The following is an 18,663-nucleotide window of genomic DNA, read 5'->3' on the forward strand; positions in this document are numbered from 1 at the left end:
CCTCATTTGATTTTCACAGTAACCCTGTAAGATACCTCCTCATGTTGCCCCTTCCCCTCACCACCTAGTTCCCCTGAATCAAACTCAATCTATTCAGCCATTCTACTGGATACTGGGGCAGGGAGAGGGAGGCAAAAATGAGGAATGATCCTTGCCCCATTTCTGTAACTTCCTTAGCCAGTCTCTTGCCCAGAGTCCACTTGGCTGCATTCATTTTTTTTTTAAAAAAACATTTACTTAAACATTGATTAAACATGAAACATGTACCAGGCATGTACTCTACTTTAAAAAGGAAAAGCCTGGCTCCTTCCCCCAAAAGAGTTCATTATAAGGGGAGAAATATACATTCTGATGGCTTTAGCTTTCCTTCAGATACTCTTTAGAAACCTACTATTTTCTTGATTTCTATTCCAATAGTTCATATTGGGTCATTAATATGAGAGCTATCTTTTTTATTTATTAAAGATTTTATTTGAGTTTTACAATTTTTCTCCAATCTTACTTCCCTCCCCCCAACCCCCGAGGTCTTTTTTTTAATGGTACCATTTATTTATTTTAGCTAAAAAATGTATATTTTTAATTTATGGAATAGTGATTTTTTTATTCAGTGGAGGGGAAAGGTCAGAAATACCTTTCTCTGCTTAGTCCCAGGGGTAGTTTAATGAATATTTCATTCCACTTGGGTCTTTTGGGAGGAGGAATTTTTAAGTGATTATTTCACAAGATTGAGGTCATCTCAGACCAGGCCAGGGGATGAATGACCCTGCAGTTGGTCTGATCCCATTAACTGAGTTAGAATTTCTTCTGTCCCACCTAGAAAAGAGGTCGTCCCACCCAAGCACCTCTGGGTGAGCACTTTCTGAACTTCATGACCTTGCAACCAAGGAGGTTTTTCTCTTAGACAGAATTGGTACTAACTGCTCTTTAAGCCTATAAGCCCTTTGTGATTAGGAATCCCAATGAGTAATGGGTCTCTCTTTGATGGATCAACTCCCCCCACTCCCATCCCTCATCCTGAATTTCCCAAGTCTCTTTGACTGAACCCAGTGAAAGGGTCTCACCTTCCCCTCTTGGCATCTTCTTAAGCACCTGGAAGGCAAGGAATGTCTCACTTTTTTAGCTCCAATGCCCATGGGCACTTAATGAATACTTGATGATTGATTGAGTGAATGAACCACATTCTGTTACTGCCGTGAAATGTGGTGGAAATAACACTGGTCTAGGAACCTGGAGACCTAGAGTTCTGTTCTCATCTCTGTGATCTCAGAGAAGTTACATGACCTCTCCAAGACTTAGTCTCCTCATCTGTTAAGTGGGGATTGACCGTGCCGTCCTGTAAGGACCCTCATTCCAAGTCAGATCTGCCATTGCTCCCTGAACAACGTCTCTCACACCTGAACTTGTAATTGCTCTGCTTACCTCCAGTATTTCCCTCCTCTGTCCAGTCCTGCCAGAGCGTGCAGATCTAACCTCACAGCTCCCATGCTCAATCAACTTCAGTGGCTCCCTATTCCCTCTAGGAGGAAATACATTCCCCACACTGTTTTTAGCTCTTCACCATCTGGGCCCACACTCCCATAATCTCACCTCTCGTGGGTGACCCGACCTCAGACACTCCCACTGTCTTCTCATCTCTGTGTTTGTGCTCATGAGCCCTCTCCTCTCCTCTGTATCATCGAGTGGATGGAGCTTAAATTGCTTTCACATGTTGACTTTCCATTCCATCACTGCCCTCCCTTCCCACCTGCCGCTTGGCGATCCCAAAAGATTAAATACAAAATGCTTTTTTGGCCTTCAAAGCCCTTCACAATCTCATCTTTTCTGACTTTCCAGGCATCTTACCCCTTATTCTCTGAAACTTCCTCTTCCATCCAGTGACCCTGGCCCCCCGGATGTCCATAAACAAGATCCTCCAAATCTGTCATTTTCTCTGATTCCCTCCCTACCTGGAATGTCTCCCTCCTCCAGAGGTTTCTGACCTCCTTGGCTTCAAGCCCCACCTAAGATCCTGCCCACTACCTGAAGCCTTCTGCAGTTCCTCTTAATTGCAGGATCTTCCCTCTGTTAAAATTTTTCCTATTTTTTTCAGTTTATTAGATTGTAAGCTGCTTGAAGGCAGGGACTGTCTTTGGCCTCTTTTTGTATCCTTGGCAATGAATCCTGTATCTGTGCCTCAATACATGTTTACTGATTGATTGAATATATTTGTTTGTAATTATTTTATTTTTATTCTGGATCTTCTTATGTGTGTGTCTTTGATTTGGCCACTATTAGACTAGAAGGAAGAGGCATCTAGGTTATCATACAGTGGATAGAGCACTGACCCCAGAGTCAGGAGGACCTGGGTTCAAATCCGGTCACAGACACTTAATAACTACCTAGCTGTGTGGTCTTGGGCAAGCCACTTAATCCTGTTGCCTTAAATAAATAAAATTTAAAAAAAAGAATGGAAAGGAGACCCTTAGAAATGGACATTATTCATTCTTTGACCTCCAAGGACAGCTGGTTAATTTTTTTTTTTTTTTTTTAGGTTTTTAGAAATGTCTTCCTTGAGCAAGGTACCAGTTTGGTTGTATAAAGGGGAGGAATGTAAACCAGTTTAGAGGGATAGGCTGAAGTCAAGTTATAGAAAAGACCAAATGAATGAATTTTATTGTATTTTATCTTGGAAGTGATAGGTTGCCTGTGAAGATTCATGAGCTGGGTAGTGATGTATGAACTGTCTACTGGGAATATTCCTTGGGTAATGGTGGAGGAGAGATTGGAAGGCAGAGGCTGGGGATGGTAAAACCTATTTATGGCAAATATAAGTTTGGTTAAAGAAAAGACTTCCTAAGGATTAGAGGTGAAGGGGCTGCTTCCAAAGCTCATTGGAAGCCTTGAACCAAAGCCTGGATGACCCTTTTATTTACAGGGATCCGTTTTCAGATGCTCTTTGGACTAGAAGCCCACTGTTGTCTCCTTTTATTCCAGAATTCTGGGATTCTGTAGCCCTGGTGATTTCTAGGGATGAAGGCATGGGCAGAATTCAGGAAGCCCTCTCTACTCCCCAAGTCATCATCTCAGAGTTGAGTGAGGGCCAGCAAATGATAACTGGGTTCTGTGATTTTAAATGGGCTGTTCTTTGTTTTGGAAACCAGAGAGACTTGATGTGGAGGTGCTGGGAGTGTTCTACAGGCAGGACACCCCAACTTCCATTAAATAGCAATCAGACCGAGCTATGACTGTTGGGTGGTGGGGAGCTTCCTACTTTGCCGCTGACGGATTCTCTGCAGTAACAGGCCCTGGGAGCTCATGCCCCCTCCCTGATTGGGAGGGAAGGATGAGTAAGCAAGCCAGAGCAGGCCTAGTGTTGACAGAATGCCCGCCCCCACCTTGTGGGCAGTGATGGCACATCTGGCTGGATCCTCTGGTCTTTGCTGTCTTAGTGGTGCAGCCATGCTTCCCTCAGATCCAAGGAGGTGGGCTGTTGGCTTTTCATTGGCCAAGAAGGGTCTTGGTAGACCTTTGGGCATGGAGGGCTAGAGGAGAGTGTGAGACTTGGATATCTGGTCATGATGGTCGTGACTTTGATTTTTGCCAACTCTTGGAGGGAAGATGCATCCTCCTTCCCTCTCTCCCTCCTCCCCTAACCCCAGGTCACAATGTGAATTCGAGTCTGTACAACCAGGGTTGCTGAGAATGTAGCCACAGGAGAGAGGATGCCACAGAAGCCTCCTGGAGCCCGAATGGGAAAAGACTTTGGCCTCCAGTTCTTTCCTTCTCCGTTCATCACATGCAGCTACTTTGTCCTCTCTCTTCCATTTGGGAGGAGTTTGGTAAATGCTGGCTACTGTAGCCATGCAGTGGGGAGTCTGGTCAGTTTGGGATCTGGTTTCTAATTCTGCCTTTGTCATCTGTGTGACCTTGAGAGAGTAATTTAAACTTTGGGCCTCAGTTTCCTCATCTGTAAAAAAAGGGTGGGGAATGGAATTGAACTAGATATAAACTTTAATCTTTGATCCTGTGAGACCTTGGGCAAATAAATCACTTTCAACCTCAGTTCCCTCATTTGTTAAATGAACGGGCTTGACCAGCTAAACTTTAAAATCTCTTCTTAGAGGCATTTGGGTGACTCAGTGGATAGGGTACAAGACCTGGGATCAGGAGGGCCTGAGTTCAAATGTGTCTCAAACTTGAATTGTGTGACCCTGAGCAAGTCACTTTACCCTGTTTGCTTCAGTTACCTCATCTGTAAAATGAGTTGGAGAAGGAAATGGCAAACTCCTCCAGTATCTTTGCCAAGAAAATTCCAAAAGGGGTCAAACTGAATTAGACATACCTGAATGATTCGAATTCAAAGATTCAAAACATTTTTTTTTTCACTGTATTTCTCTCCCTAGGACCCAGTACGGTGTCTGGCAAATACTGGTAATGATAAATAACACAGTAACAGGTCTTTGGGGCACTTAGGTACCAGACAAGGCAAGGCAAGTAAACCTAAGACTTTGAACTTGGATGAGGCTGCTCTAGGGGTGGACAGGGTGGGGGATTCTTGTAGCAGGTTTGCTGTGGCTCCGTGTATGCTAAGGATGGGTGTGGAGGGGGATTCAAATACCAACAAACTCTCAAGGAACTTATATTCTACCTGGGGAAGAGAACACAGAACTGGGAAGATACCCAGGAGGAAGCATTGTTGGTCAAGAGGGTCAGAGTCAGAGCTTGGAGGAGAGAGGAAGGCAGCTGCCCTAGACTCTGCCATGACATGGATGTCCAGGAACAACTCAAGGGGAGAAGGCAACTGTGGGAATGGAGAGAGGGTCCAGTGGGAGAAAGCCCCAAGTGCCAAGGGAACTGCCAGGGTAAGAAGGAAGTTGAGGCACGATGGTGAATTCCAGACTTCCATGAATGTTAGTAGTTTCCCCAAATTGGGTCTGAATTTCCCTATCTGTAAAATGGGAGAAGGAGGTACTGGATGATTTTGAAGGTCCCTTCCATCTCCAACATTCTAGCAGTTCCCAAGGGGGGAGCAAGTGATGGACAATTAGATCTGCCTTAGTGCAGTAGGACTGGAGTCAGGAAGACTCCTCTTCCTTAGTTCAAATGTGACCTCAGATACTGCCTAGCTGTGTGACCCTGGACAAGTCACTTCACCCTTTTTACCTCAATTTCCTTATCTATAAAATGGACTGGAGAAGGAAACTGCAAACCACTTCTTTGCCAAGAAAACTCCAAATGGAGTCCAAATAGAGTCAGACATAAAAGAAAATGACTAAACAACAGGTCATCTCCCCAACTCCAGAGTCAGAAATATGCTTTGGGAAGGTTTCATTGGTAACAAATAAGATGGATCAAAGGAGAAGGCGACAGAGGGTAGGACATGAGGTCATGGGAGACCCTGCATTTTAAGAGAGTTAAGAATACTGGTTTTTTACTTTAAAAAAATTCTTTATTATTCAAGTTTAGTCTATAAAGTCACACATTCATGAAAAATTTCCAAAGGAATCTCCTTTAAAATTGCCCCTGCATACACTTCACCACAGCTTTTTAAAGATTAATTCATTTTAGCAAATAAATGCTGTGTGTGACCTTGAGAGAGTAATTTAAACTTTGGGCCTCAGTGAAATAAAAGCAAATACCTTTTTTTTTAATATCTTTTCTCCCTATTCCCATTGAACAACTGAAAAAAAATTTAAATTAAAATCCAACAACAAAAGAAAGTTCTCATAACAATTATGGATAATTCCTAAAAACAATTGACCATATCAAAATATATATCTCATCCTGCATTTAAGTCCATTGTGTCTCTGGTAGAAGTTACATGGCATATTTTATCTATAGTCCTCTATTCTCATGATCATTATGTGGATCAGAAGTCAACAGTCTTTCAAAGTTATTTGAACTCTCATTTCTGATTCTTTCTCTTTGCCTTGGTAATTCATAGAGGTCTTTAATTTTTTCTCCAACTGTCCTTTTGGTCATTCCTTATTGTATAGTAATATTATTCCATTACATTCTATATATCATAATTGTTTAACCATTCTGTAATTGAAGGGCACTCATTTCATTTACAGTTTGGGGCTACTACAAAAATTGCTCCTATAAATATTTTTGAGTGATTCCAAAATCCAAGTGTAGTTCTAGACTTTAATAGCTTAAATGATAAATAAAATATTTATATAAGTACTTATAATTTTTATTTGCATTATAATTTAATATAATTTATATATTTAATAGCCTTAAATAAAAGTGTTTAAAATTTAAAACTAAATTAAGATTTTTAGGGCACTTTATATGATCTTTATCCTTCTTTTTTACAATTTCTTTATAGTGTAGATCTAGTAGTGGCAGAGCTGGGTTAAAGAGTCTGCACTATTTTGTAACTTTCTGGATTTAGTTCCAATTTGCCTTTCAGAATGTTTAGACCAATTGACAGCTCTACCCACAATTCATTAACGTACCTGTTTTTCTACAGCCCCTTCAACATAGATCATTTTCCTCTTTTATTGTCTTTGCCAATCTGACAGGTGTGAGGTGGAACCTCAGAATTTCTTTTTAATTTTCAATTTTCTAATTATTAGTCAATTGGAGCATTTTTTCTCATTGTTCTTGGCTCACATTTCTTATTTTGAATTTTGCCTTTTTTTGCATTCTTTGACCATTTGTTTTTTGGGGAATGGCTCTTGGTCTTCTAAATTTGAATCAGTTCCTTTTATGAGACTTTTATTATAGAAATATTCTCCAAATGCCTCCCCCCCACCTATAACCTGTTTCGTCTTCTAATTTTAACTGCATTAGATTGTTTGTGGAAAAACATTATATAATCAGAATTTTCTATTTTCTATCTCACTTTATCTTTTATCTTTTCTCCATAAGCTTGTTTGATCATGAGGTCTTTCATTTTTCCGTAGATAGATCCAAAAGGTAATTTCCTTGCTCTTTGAATTTATGATATCATTCTTTATTTCTGAGTCATATATTCATGGAATTTGTCTTGGTATATGCTGTGAGACATTAGTTTATATCTAGTTTCTACCAAACTGCTAGTTTCCAGAAAGTTTTGGTCAAAAAGTGAAACCCCAGGAGGTGGAATGTTTGGGTTTAATGTTACTTTCTTCATTACTTCTGTTATGTTGTATACCCAAGCTGTTCTACTGATTGATTTATCTGTTTCTTTAACCATTACCATATAATCTAAATGATTTCTATTTTGTAGTATGATTTGAGATCTAATACTGCTAGGCCCCCTTCCTTCAAGATCCTTCATCTTTTGTTCTTACATATGAATTTTTTTAGTTCTATAAAATACTCCTTTAGTAGTTTGATTGCTATAAAATAGAATAATGAATAGGTTCATTTAAATAGTGTTGTCATTTTTATGATTTGAACTAACCTTCCCATTAGTCATGAGCTCATCCCACTCATATTTCTCCCATATTTCTCCCAGACCATTTAGGTCTGTCTTCATTTCTTCAAAGTGTTTTATAGTTGATTTATATAGTTCCTTGGTGTGTCTCAGTTGATAGACTTCCAGATATTTTATAACATAGGCAGTTTTGAATAGAATTTCTTTTCTCTGGCTTCATCCTGATGGGTTTTGTTGGTAATATATAGGAATTCTAATGATTTATGCAGATTTATTTTATAATGAAATAATTCTTTCATGAATTTTTTTTTACTCTTTAGAGTTTTCTAAGTAAATTATCATATCTTGTTTAAAAAAGTGATAGTTTTGTTTTCTCATTGTCTATGCTTATTTCCTCAAATTTTCTTTAATGTTTTATTGCTATGGCTAGCCTTCCTGGTACTCTCTTAAATAGTAGTGATGATAATGGATAACATTGATTTGTCCCTGATATTACTGGAAAGGCCTCTAACTTTTCTCTATTATGTATGATGTTTGCCTTTTGGTTTTGGATAGATTTTATGTATTATATTAAGGAAAGGGTTTTTTTTAAATAAACCTTAATTCCTATTTATTTCTTTGATTTCTGGAGGTTTTTTAAAAACTGTAGATTGTGTCAAAGTCATTTTTCAGCATCTAGTGACATAAGTATGCAGTTTTTTTGATCGTTAGTATTATTTATATATAATTATGGTCTTTTTTTTTTTGGATGGGTGGTTGCAAGGCAATGGGGTTAAGTGACTTGCCCAAGGTCCCATAGCTAGGTAATTTTTAAGTGTGAGGCCAAATTTGAACTCAAGTCCTCTTGACTCCAGTCGATGCTCTATCTATTGAGCCACTTAGCCCTGGTCTTCTTTTTCTTGTATCAATTCCTGGTATGTCCATTGTAAATAACTTTTCTGGTATGTTGTTATAGTCTATTTGCTTATATTTTATTTCATTTTTAAAAAGTTAATGTTAATTAAGTATATTGATCCCTACTTTGTTTCTCCTGATTTAGTTATCAACTCTATATTTGTATCATAGAAAAAAATTGGTATAATAATCTCTTTTCCTATTATTATAAATAATTTATATTTTAGGATAAACTGACTTCATTAAAATTTGATAGAATTTATTTATAAACCTGTCTTTTTCTGGAGGTTTTCTTTTTCATTTGGGAATTAATTTTTAAAAATTTTTTTGCAAGGCAATAGGGTTAAGTGACTTGCTCAAGGTCACACAGCTAGGTAATTATTGTGTCTGAGGTCAAATTTGAACTCAGGTCCTCCTTACTCCAGGGCCGGTGGCTCTATCTACATTGAGAATTGATTTTTATCTTGTGCAAATTCCTTTTTCTGATATTGAGTTTTAAAACACTCTTGTTAATCTGTATAATTAATATTTTTCTACATATAAAATTTCTAAATGTTATGAATTTTATTAGCATTTAATTGGGCAATATTGTTTCTGATAAATTCCTTTATTTCTTCTTTACTTTTTTCAATTCTTTTTTTTATTTTTGATGCTAACAATTTCCTTTTCTTTTGCTTTTAAATCAGATGAGGCAGTTTATCTATTTTATTAATTTTTTTAAAAATTCCTACTTTTTGTTAATTCCTTTTTTTGCTTTCAATTTTATTAATCCTCCTTTAAATTTTAGAATTTCTATTTCGTTGCCTAGTTGGGAGTTTTGGATTTGCTCTTGATTTGATTCAAAGGTTTTTTTTAAAAATTGAATGTCTGGTTAACTCGTTTGTTTCTCTTTTTTGTTGATGGGTTTAGAGATAAAAAGTTTTCTCTTAATAACTGCTTTGACTTCAACCCATAAGTTTTGGTATGTTATCTTCCATTATTATAACTTTTCTTTGCTGAAATTTTCTTTTTTCTACAATATATTTTTGAACAATTAGTTCTTGAAAATAATTTTATTTAGACTCCAATTTCTTTTAAATCTTTCCTTTATTGAATATAATTTTTATTGTATTGACTCAGAATGAATGTAAATAGCAATTCTTTCTGTTTTGACCAGAGGTCCTTAAGGTCTTCCCCTCCAGATTGATTTTTTTTTCAAAGTAGGTAAAAGAGTCCATTTTCTGCCTCATTTCTTACTAATCCTTGATTAGTCAATTGAATGGATGTTGTCTCAGTCAGAGACCTGGGAAAGATCTTGGCTTAAAAAGGCCTAAGTCTCCCATTGCATTCAGAGCCATCTCCAGTCATCCTGATTTCTGTATTACCACAGGACCCAGATGACTTTTTTTTTTTTTTTTTTTAGTTTTTGCAAGGCAGTGGGATCAGGTCACCTGCCCAAAGACACACACAGCTAGGTCATTATTAAGTGTCTGAGACCTCATTTGAACTCAGGTCCTTCTGACTCCAGGGCCAATGCTCTATCTACTGCTCCACCTGGCTGCTCCAGACCCAGATGACTTTGAAGGAGAAAGTAAAGCTAGTGACTTTGCACAACTCTCCCTCACTTAAATCTGATTTGCTTGCATGTCATAGCATCACCTCCCTGATATGGTGTTCTTTGAGAACAAAGGACAAATAATAATATTGTAGTCAGTAAGTGATATTTAATGTTTATGCTTTTATACATGGTCAGTTTTTATAAAAATGTCATTTTAGGGGCGGCTGGGTGGCTCAATGGATAGAGCACTGGCCCTGGAGTCAGGAGTACCTGAGTTCAAATCAGGTCTCAGACACTTAATAATGACCTAGCTGTGTGGCCTTGGGCAAGCCACTTAACCCCATTTGCCTTGCAAAAAAAAAAAACCAAACTAAAAAAATGCCATGAGAACTATATAAATTTCTTTGTATTCCCATTTTTTAATCAACAGAATTCTGTTATCTCTAACTCTTCAGACTTATTCCTTGTTTATCATTTTGGTTAGATTTGTTTAGGTTTGAAAAGAGTGCCTTGAGTCCTACATTATTCTAGTTTTGTTTTCTGTTTGAGAGTGTGATATTATGAGGGATGACATGGAGAAAGAAATGAGAGCCGTGTGCACAGATAGTGAAGAGACCACACCAATTTTAGTAGAAGTTGGGAGTAATGGAAAATAAAGTTGGATGAGTTCTGAATATATATGGCTTTGGAAAACAAGAGAAAAAGTTTAGAGATGATCCCACATACCATTTTCTCAACTCCTCCTTTCTCTTCCTTCTGATTTTTCTTTCAAGATTTATCTCTCTCTCTCTCTCTCTCTCTCTCTCTCTCTCTCTCTCTCTCTCTCGCTCTTTTTTTTTAGGTTTTTGCAAGGTTACGTGGCTTGCCTAAGGCCACAAAGCTAGGTAATTATCAAGTGTCTGAGACCAGATTTGAACTCAGGTATTCCTGACTCCAGGGCTGGTGCTTTATCCACTGCACCACCTAGCTGCCCCAAAGATTTATCTCTTGAACCTCTTTCTCAGGAAGTCTGCAACTAGTGGGCTCCTTTACAAACTATCTTGTATTTAATCACTTTTTCTTTATATTTATTCTGTGTGTATTTGAATATGTAGTTGTGCATTTTTTTCTGCGTGTAATTATGTACATTGTCACATATCCAGGCAGTCACTGCACTAAGGGCTTTACAAATCTTACCTCATTTGATCCTCACACCAGCCCAGGGAAGGAGGTCTGTTATTGTCTTCATTTTACAGTTGAGGAAACTGAGTCAAGCCAAGGTTAAACGAATGGGTAAACTTTCATTCTTTGTTGTTGCATCCCTAGAGTGGTATTTCGTAAATGCTCGTTGATGATGATGGATAGAGAAGAGCCACATGTTGGAGGACACTGTGAAGGGGGCAAGGTGGTGAATTTGATCTGGGTTAGCTTCAGATACTGACCCTCTGTTCTTCCAGCTCCAATTTCACCCCTCACCCAGCCAGATGTGTTTACACTGAGTCTCCTGGCTCCAGAGGGAGGGGAAAGGCCATTCTAAGAGCAAGTCTCCTGCCTTCCTGATAACATCATTTCTGCTCTACAGGTAAAATTCCATGTTCAGCAAGGACTGTTCCAAAGCAGGGCCCTGTAACAAAGCCCTTTTAGTGATTTGGCAGAGGGCCGAACCAGACCTTGTGGGTCGGATTTCTATAAAGTCTACTGGAGGCTCAGTGTGTAGGTCAAGTGCATTCTTTCACCCCAGGCACCTTTGGGGCAGAGAGGAGGGGGCAGTCCCCCTGGACCTGTTACTGTGCTCTCCAGCCACAGTTTAGTCCTCACCAGCCTCCCCCTCTCTTCCTTCCCCCATCCAGGGAAACTGGATAGATGAAGGTTGTTCTGATAAAATCTGGGTCTGGAGGTGCTGGGAAGCATGGTAGCTTGGCTAGCATCCTGGACTGGCCTTGACCTGACCTTGTCTTTTATTCCCAGCCTGCTTGGAGAGCTAGAATATCTACAGCATCAAAGATTTAGAGTTGGAAGAAATGCCAAAGACCCTCCAGACCAACCCTCCTCTCTAGATCCTATAGGGTGTCCATGAGTCAGCTCCCAATCAACATTTAAGGAGGGGACTCAGAGCAATCTTCTCCCCAACAGTTGGGTGCCTTCTTCCCTCTCCTCCCTCCTCTTATAGTCTTGTTTTTTTGTGTGCTGCCTTTACTCTTTAGATTGTAAATTCCTTGGGGCAGCTCAGTGGTGCAGTAGATAGAGCACCGGCCCTAGAGTCAGGAGGATCTGAGTTTAAATCCAATCTCAGACACATAATAATTACCTAGCTGTGTGACCTTGGGCAAGCCACTTAATCCCATTGCCTTGCCCCCAAAACCCCAAAAATCTAACTGAACTTCTTGATGTAAGACTGTCTTTCTAAAAAAAAAAATTGATGTTTGTATCTACAGTGCCTAACACTTGGTCGGCCCTTATGAATGTTTATTGACTGACTGAAAGATAGGTTATGCCCAGATTGTGAAAGATTTGAAAAATGTTTATATTTGATCTTTAGGCAATGGAACCATTGGAAATGATTGAATGATATGGTCAGGTCTATGCTTAAGGAAAATCACTTTGAGTAGAGGAGGGACTAGAGAAAACTAGAGGCAGGGAGACCAATTGGTATGATTTATTGATGGCGGCCTGAATTTAGGGATAAGCTGTGTCAGTGGAGGGAGTCGAGGAGTTGGATTTGATAGATGTTTTGTGGAAGGGGGTGATGCAATACTTAAAGGACTATTAATAATTCATTAAAATTTAATTTAATAAAGTAGAGCTGATAGGTGGCACAGTAGACCCAACCCTGGGCCTAGAGTCAGGAAAATTTAAGTTCAAATCCAGCTGCATATACTTACTACCCATGCGACCCTGGGCAAGTCACTTCCCTTCTGGTTGCCTCAGTTTCCTCAACTGTAAAATGGGAATAATAATAGCACCAACCTCCCAGGTGTGTTGTGAGGATCTAATGAGATAATACTTGTAAAAACACATGGTATCTGACATAGAAGGTGACCATAGGCTTATTCCCTTCCCTTCTCTTATGAAGGTACAGTTTGGCAACTGATTGGATATGTGGGGTGAAAGGTCAAAGAGAATGCTTAGGTTATGGACCTAGAAGACTGAAAAACAGCAGTGGTATCTTCACCAGAAATAAGGAAGTTTAGAAGAGGGGGAAGTTTAGATTTGGAGTATGGGGGATTCAAGAGTGTTGCAAGATAAAATCACTGATTTTATTAGTTTACTTTTACATCTTAAATATCTTTAATATACATGTATGCATATCTCTCTTTGTATATAGATTTATGTAACATAGCCTAGTTACAGCCATAGAGTAGGTGCTTAATAAATGTTCATTGAAGGACATGAATATTCTTTTCTTTAAGGAGGAAGACCCATGCTAGGAGCTCCGCAATGGACAATTCTACAGTAATGAGCCAGTATGCCTGCAGAGGGATGGAAGAAAAGAAGGAAAGGTAAAAAAAACAAAAACAAAAACAAAAAATAAAACCAAAACCTAATCCAACAGAAGCATCAACCCTCTGAGGGCAGGGACTGCTTTGGGGTTTCCCAGTCCCTAATCCAGTGTCGGATGTTAATCTGGTGCTTTATGTTGGTCTCTTAACATCTGGGTTAGCTTGGATCATGAGGCTGCCTATTCTGGACAGACCTCTGGACAGGCCTCTAAGCAGCCAGCGCCTGTCCTGACTTGCCTCCTGGCCCTACTACCATTAGGAAGAAGAAGATTTTCTTGGTGGGAGTGATTAGAAACCATCCTTTCTCATCTCATCCCTATTGACACACTTCATTGCTGGATGAAGTTTAATTCTCAGGTCATCATTCTTTTCATAGGGAAAAAAATAAAGAGATGTAGCATTTAAATACTTATATGTACCAGGTGCTATGGGTTTAGAGTCTGGCAAGCAAGGCCCTGCCCTTAGGGAGTTTCCCTTCCAATGTTGGGGCTGTAACATCCATGGCGACTTGGTTTGGAAATGGTGTCCAGGCATGGTGGTGGCCAGAATCTCAAATCTCTGAACCTCAAATCTCTGATCCAGGAGAAGATAGGGAAGATGAGGGTGACCATTTGGGTGGCTCCCTTGCTTCCATAGGCTCTGGCATTCTGTTTTCTGCATTAGCAGAGGACTGGATGAATGTCTTGAGTGAAATGTAGGTCAGTATGAGAGGATGGGACCAGGAAGACTCGTATAAGAATATGGCAGTGACTGGGCTGGTATCTGGGATGGCTTGGCTTCCCATTACCCCTTGGGGCCAGATGCTTAGACCTTCCAAAGCAGAAGACTTTCCTGCTGTGTCTTAGGGCTCTGGGGTGAGGGAGTGTAGGGTCAGCCAAGGACAAAGAACTGGAGGGGTAACCCCAGGTGGCAAAGGAAACTTCAGTTGTATGGACCTTTTGGAAAAACAGCTTGTGCTCAGAGTAATGAGCTGGCAGCAGCCTTCCAAGGAAAGGCCTCTTTCTCTGCTCCCAGGATTCTGTAGGAAAGAGGAAGGCCCTCCCCCACCCTCCTCCTCTGCATGGAAGCTAGGCAGATCTAGTGTGTGTCAGACTATACGCTAATCCTTCCCATTCAGGGTGGAGATGATCTGACTCATGTAAATCTCCCTCCTGGGGAAATCTGAGAGCAGGCCCCTGCCAGGGAGCAACGTGACCCTTTCCTGGTGTCAGGTCAACACTTTGGGCCATGGAGCTGACTTGGCTGGGGTATTGTTGAATCTGATGGAATAAAACCTGTGGCTGTGACTCTGTTACCAAATGAGATTACTCACCTTTGGGATGAGACCAGAGAGATAGACCATCCTATTCACCAGCAAATGTTTGGTTTCCCCCTGCTTGGGGGGCACAATGCTATGACATGGGGAGAGGTCCTGAGAATCCTGACTCCTAGGTTGAGTGAGGGAATACACTAACCTGGGAGGAGAAGACTCAGAGGACTCGGACTCAGGGTCTTCCATCAAATGATGCTCCTCTTCTTGGAGGAGTATTTAGAACCACTGAGCGTGTGCTTAGTGTATGATGCCCACAAAAATAGAAAGCCTGGGTCTTGCCTTAAAAGCATTTCCAGTTCAGGGCCTTTTCTGAAGCTTAGGAAGGGGAGAATTAGACTGAAGCCAGCAGTGAGGCATTTGTGTCTCTTCCAAGTCTTGGCCAGAAGATGCCTATCTTCAAGAGGAGATGAGTGTCAGTCCCTTGAAGGCAGGAACTGGGTAATGCCTGCACATAGTAGGTATTAATCAATGCTTGGCACCCCCTTTTTCCATTTTCCTAAATTCAGTAAGAGAAAGATTCTAGCCCTAAATGCTGGAGGCTCCAGTAGATATGAGCTGTGTGTGCCTGACGAGTTTCAGATTGCTCATTCAGCCCTTATGAGATTTGTTTGCTTTTATAAAGTAATTATTTTTCCTTATATGTTTACTGGCTCCCCTTACATTATTTTTCAGTAAATAATATTTTATTTTTTTCCAATTACATGCATCAGTAGTTTTCAACAATCATTTTTTTTGCATGATTTTGAATTGGACAGTTTTCTCCCTCCCTTCCCTCCCCCTTCCCCTTATAGGAAGCAATCTCATGGCTATACATGTATACCCCCACTAGCCATAGATCCCTATCAATCACTAATGTATACTTAAGCCAAACTCCTTTTTTCCTTTGAGCAGAACCACAACAGACAGATCACTAATATGTTAACCACGTGATCAAATGGACTAGTGGGATATATAGCCAGCTGCCAAGACCCCACCTCCCAGTGTCCTGTTTGTGCCCCTTTGTCCCCTTCCCAACTGGCAGGGATTCCTTCTTCCCATTGCCACATCTTCCACTTTCCACTGCAACCCTTAGGTCCATTCCCTTCTTCCCAGTGATAGTAGTCTGGGGCCCCATGACAGCCCTCTTTACAGGGCAAAAACTTCCCCTGGCTTGCCATCCACGCCACTGCGGCATCCTTAGGACTTCATCACTGAATCCTCCTTGGTGTGGTATTGTAGGACATGAGCTCCCAGACAGCAAGGACTGGTTTGTTTTTTCATTTTGTGTTCCCAGCAGTTAGTGCACTCTGCTTGCTGCCAAATCCCCCTTGATAAATGCCTTTTCATCCATTCGGTTCACTCACACACACTAGGGATCATTTTCCCGGTTTGTGACAGGGCAGGATTAAAATCCATACTCACCCGACAGGAAGACAATGCACATTCTTTGGAGCTTCTCAAGTGAGCAGAAACAAAATGGTCAGTAAGGAGAAACCAGATTGGCTTTTCTCTCATGAATATCTTGTTGGATGGTTGAAGGTCTGTGTTTGCAACCTAGCTGCATCCTCCCCCATAACCCATTGCCACAGGCTTTGGTCCTAATCCACAAAGGTCAGAAAGACCACTTCAGGAATCCATTGGCAGATTCTGCCACTTCCCTCTCAAATATTGGTTGCACCAATTTTGAAGACTTTTATCTCTTTGCTTCTTCTATCTTAGTTTTCTTCTCTGTGGCCAAGTAGACCAAGTTTCCTCTTTCTTCAGTGGGATAGCCCTTAAAAAACTTGAGGACACTTAGTACCTCCTCTCAAATTATGTCTTCTGCAGGCTCAAGGATCCCAGTTCCTCCAGATCATCCTTAGAAAATGGGACCTCAGGGCCCTTTGCTATCCTGTTGTTTCTCTCTGAACAATCTTCAGTATATCATTGGCCTTAACTAAATTGGTCTATTATCTTTCTAGGACTCCACAAGCATTTATTAAGCACCTACTCTTTGCCAGACACTCTGCTAAAGACTAGAGAGTCAAAAAAAAAAAAGCAAAAAGTATGATCTTTGCCTTGGAGATGTTCTAATGGGGGAGACAAAACGCAAAATATGGTGCACACAGAATATAAGGAAGCTGAATGGAAGATAATTTTAGAGGGAAGAGCAGGGTTAGAGAAAACCAGCTTACTGAAGGTGGGATTTGAGTTGAATCTTGAAGGTAGTTGAGTGGTGCCACAGTGCCAAGAACATTGAGCCTGGAGTGAGGAAAACTCCTCAACTTGTGTTCAAATCTGGTCTCAAGACATTTATTAATTGCGTGACTCTTATTAATTGCGTGACTCTCTGTTTCCTCATCTGTAAAGTGAACTGGATAAAGGAAATGGCAACCCCTCAGTATAAACTCCAAATGGGATCATAAAGAGTTGGACACAACTGAAATGATTGAACAACGACTTGAAGGAATCTAGAGAACCCAGGAAGCAAGGATGAGAGTTGAGAGCCTTCCACTGTATTAACAAATAGGAGTTGATTGCTATTCATCTTCCAAAAGGGCATGTAAACCTAGAGCTTGCCACCCTAGTTGTCTTTGATCTAAGAGAAGCCACCAAATGACCATCCTTTTATTAATTATTAATAAATAAGTGACCTTATTAAATAAAATGATTAATATACCCAGAAACTATGTCTCTTGAACCTTTTAAATCACTACAATAGTATTCCTGGTGAGATTACCTTTTTAAAATTCCATTTGTAAACATTTCATTTATGTCTGTAAAATTTCATTTTACTCCAATTAGCCCAGTCTTTCAGTCTGTCTGGATCTTTCTTAATCCTGAGTCTGTCTGTCAATTACCCAGCCTCACTTTATGTCCCCTGGAGATCTGAATCCACATGCCCACAACCATCACTTTACCCAAATCATTGAGAAAAATGATGAATAGTTAATTCTTTCATTTAGTTATTGAATCCTCTTTTTCAACATTCCTGAGATGTTCTCTTACACTCTTTCCTGAAATAGCATGATCAGATTGTGCTTGTCATTGATTCGGGGAAGCCCAGTAGTTATAACTTTTCTTCAGTCTTCAGATCTATCATGTTGGATTGCATAAGATCCAAATCTTTTTCTATTAGAATAATTTTGTGAGCTTATCCCTCTGTCCTTTCTGATGTTTTTACCATCCTCTCCTTTTCTGAAATAATTCTACTTTTTCATTTAACCTATTAAAACATTTTTAGAGGCTTATCTAAACTTGTTGAGTCAAGTCAAAACAACATTTATTAAACATTTTTCAAATCTGGTCTCAAGACACTTATTAGTTGTGTGTCCCTGGGCAAGTCACTTAACCCTGGTTGTCTCCATTTTTTCATCTGTAAAATGAACAGGAGAAGGGAAGTGATTGAATTTTATTTTCCTTCTAACCTGAGATTTCTTAAGAACACACATTTCTTTTATATCATCTTGGAATGCTTCACTATTATTTCATTTCTTCCTTATTCTCCATTTTATTTGTACATTGAAAAAATTCTCATTTTGCCCCTGATATTTTTGCTTCAATTACTTTTTGCATTTTAGTTTTTCATTATGTTTGTCCTTTTAAACATCTTTTGTTTATTTCTTCAGCTTATTTTTTTCTTTGCAAACCAAATTTCTCTTGGGGGCTGCTGGTAGGTGTGAGTTTCTTTGGTTGGCATCTTCCCTTGCCTGCTCTCACTTCCCATCTTTCTGGAAGTCATCAAGACTGTTTAAGGCTAGAACATTAGCTAATAATTGTCCACAGCCAGCGCAAGAGGAGTTTGGCCTCTAGAGAGGCTCATGAATAGGACACTGGCGCTGCTCTGCAGGGTTTTGAATGTCTTGGACAGTGTGGGGCTTTTACTGATGACTCAGAGCAGGCGTGAATCCACCCAGGGAAAAGAAGAAGAGAGCTGACTGCGATAAGATATTGAAATCTTGTTGTTTCGACTTTTGATGTCATTGTAAGTTCAAGGGAGGGTTTCTGTTCTTGAGTGTTGAGTTGTTCCAGCTAGGGAGGGAATCCAGGTTGGGAATGGGGGCTCAAGTCAACAGAAGGCATTGGTCCGGTGGCTTCTGGTTGTTTTAAATTTGGAGAATGGTCTCAGTTGGCTTGT

The 18,663-nt window shown here is 40.0% G+C and overlaps 1 protein-coding gene across 3 annotated transcripts in view; it reads left to right on the forward strand.

Moving 5' to 3' along the window:
- ARHGEF3 (Rho guanine nucleotide exchange factor 3) overlaps positions 1–18,663 on the forward strand; it is a 281,901-nt gene that overhangs the window by 17,902 nt on the left and 245,336 nt on the right. The window contains exons 1-2 of one of the 3 annotated variants that reach the window (XM_074199130.1): positions 10,620–11,337; positions 13,166–13,255. In XM_074199130.1, coding sequence (XP_074055231.1) covers positions 13,194–13,255 — 62 coding nt within the window. In that variant the 5' untranslated portion in view covers positions 10,620–11,337; positions 13,166–13,193. Of the gene's footprint in view, positions 1–10,619; positions 11,338–13,165; positions 13,256–13,281; positions 18,511–18,663 lie in introns of those variants that run through there. The other 2 variants (XM_074199129.1, XM_074199131.1) reach the window with 2 other exon arrangements.

The sequence above is a fragment of the Macrotis lagotis genome, chromosome 8, assembly GCF_037893015.1.
Source record: "Macrotis lagotis isolate mMagLag1 chromosome 8, bilby.v1.9.chrom.fasta, whole genome shotgun sequence".
In the NCBI taxonomy this organism is placed as follows: domain Eukaryota; kingdom Metazoa; phylum Chordata; class Mammalia; order Peramelemorphia; family Peramelidae; genus Macrotis; species Macrotis lagotis.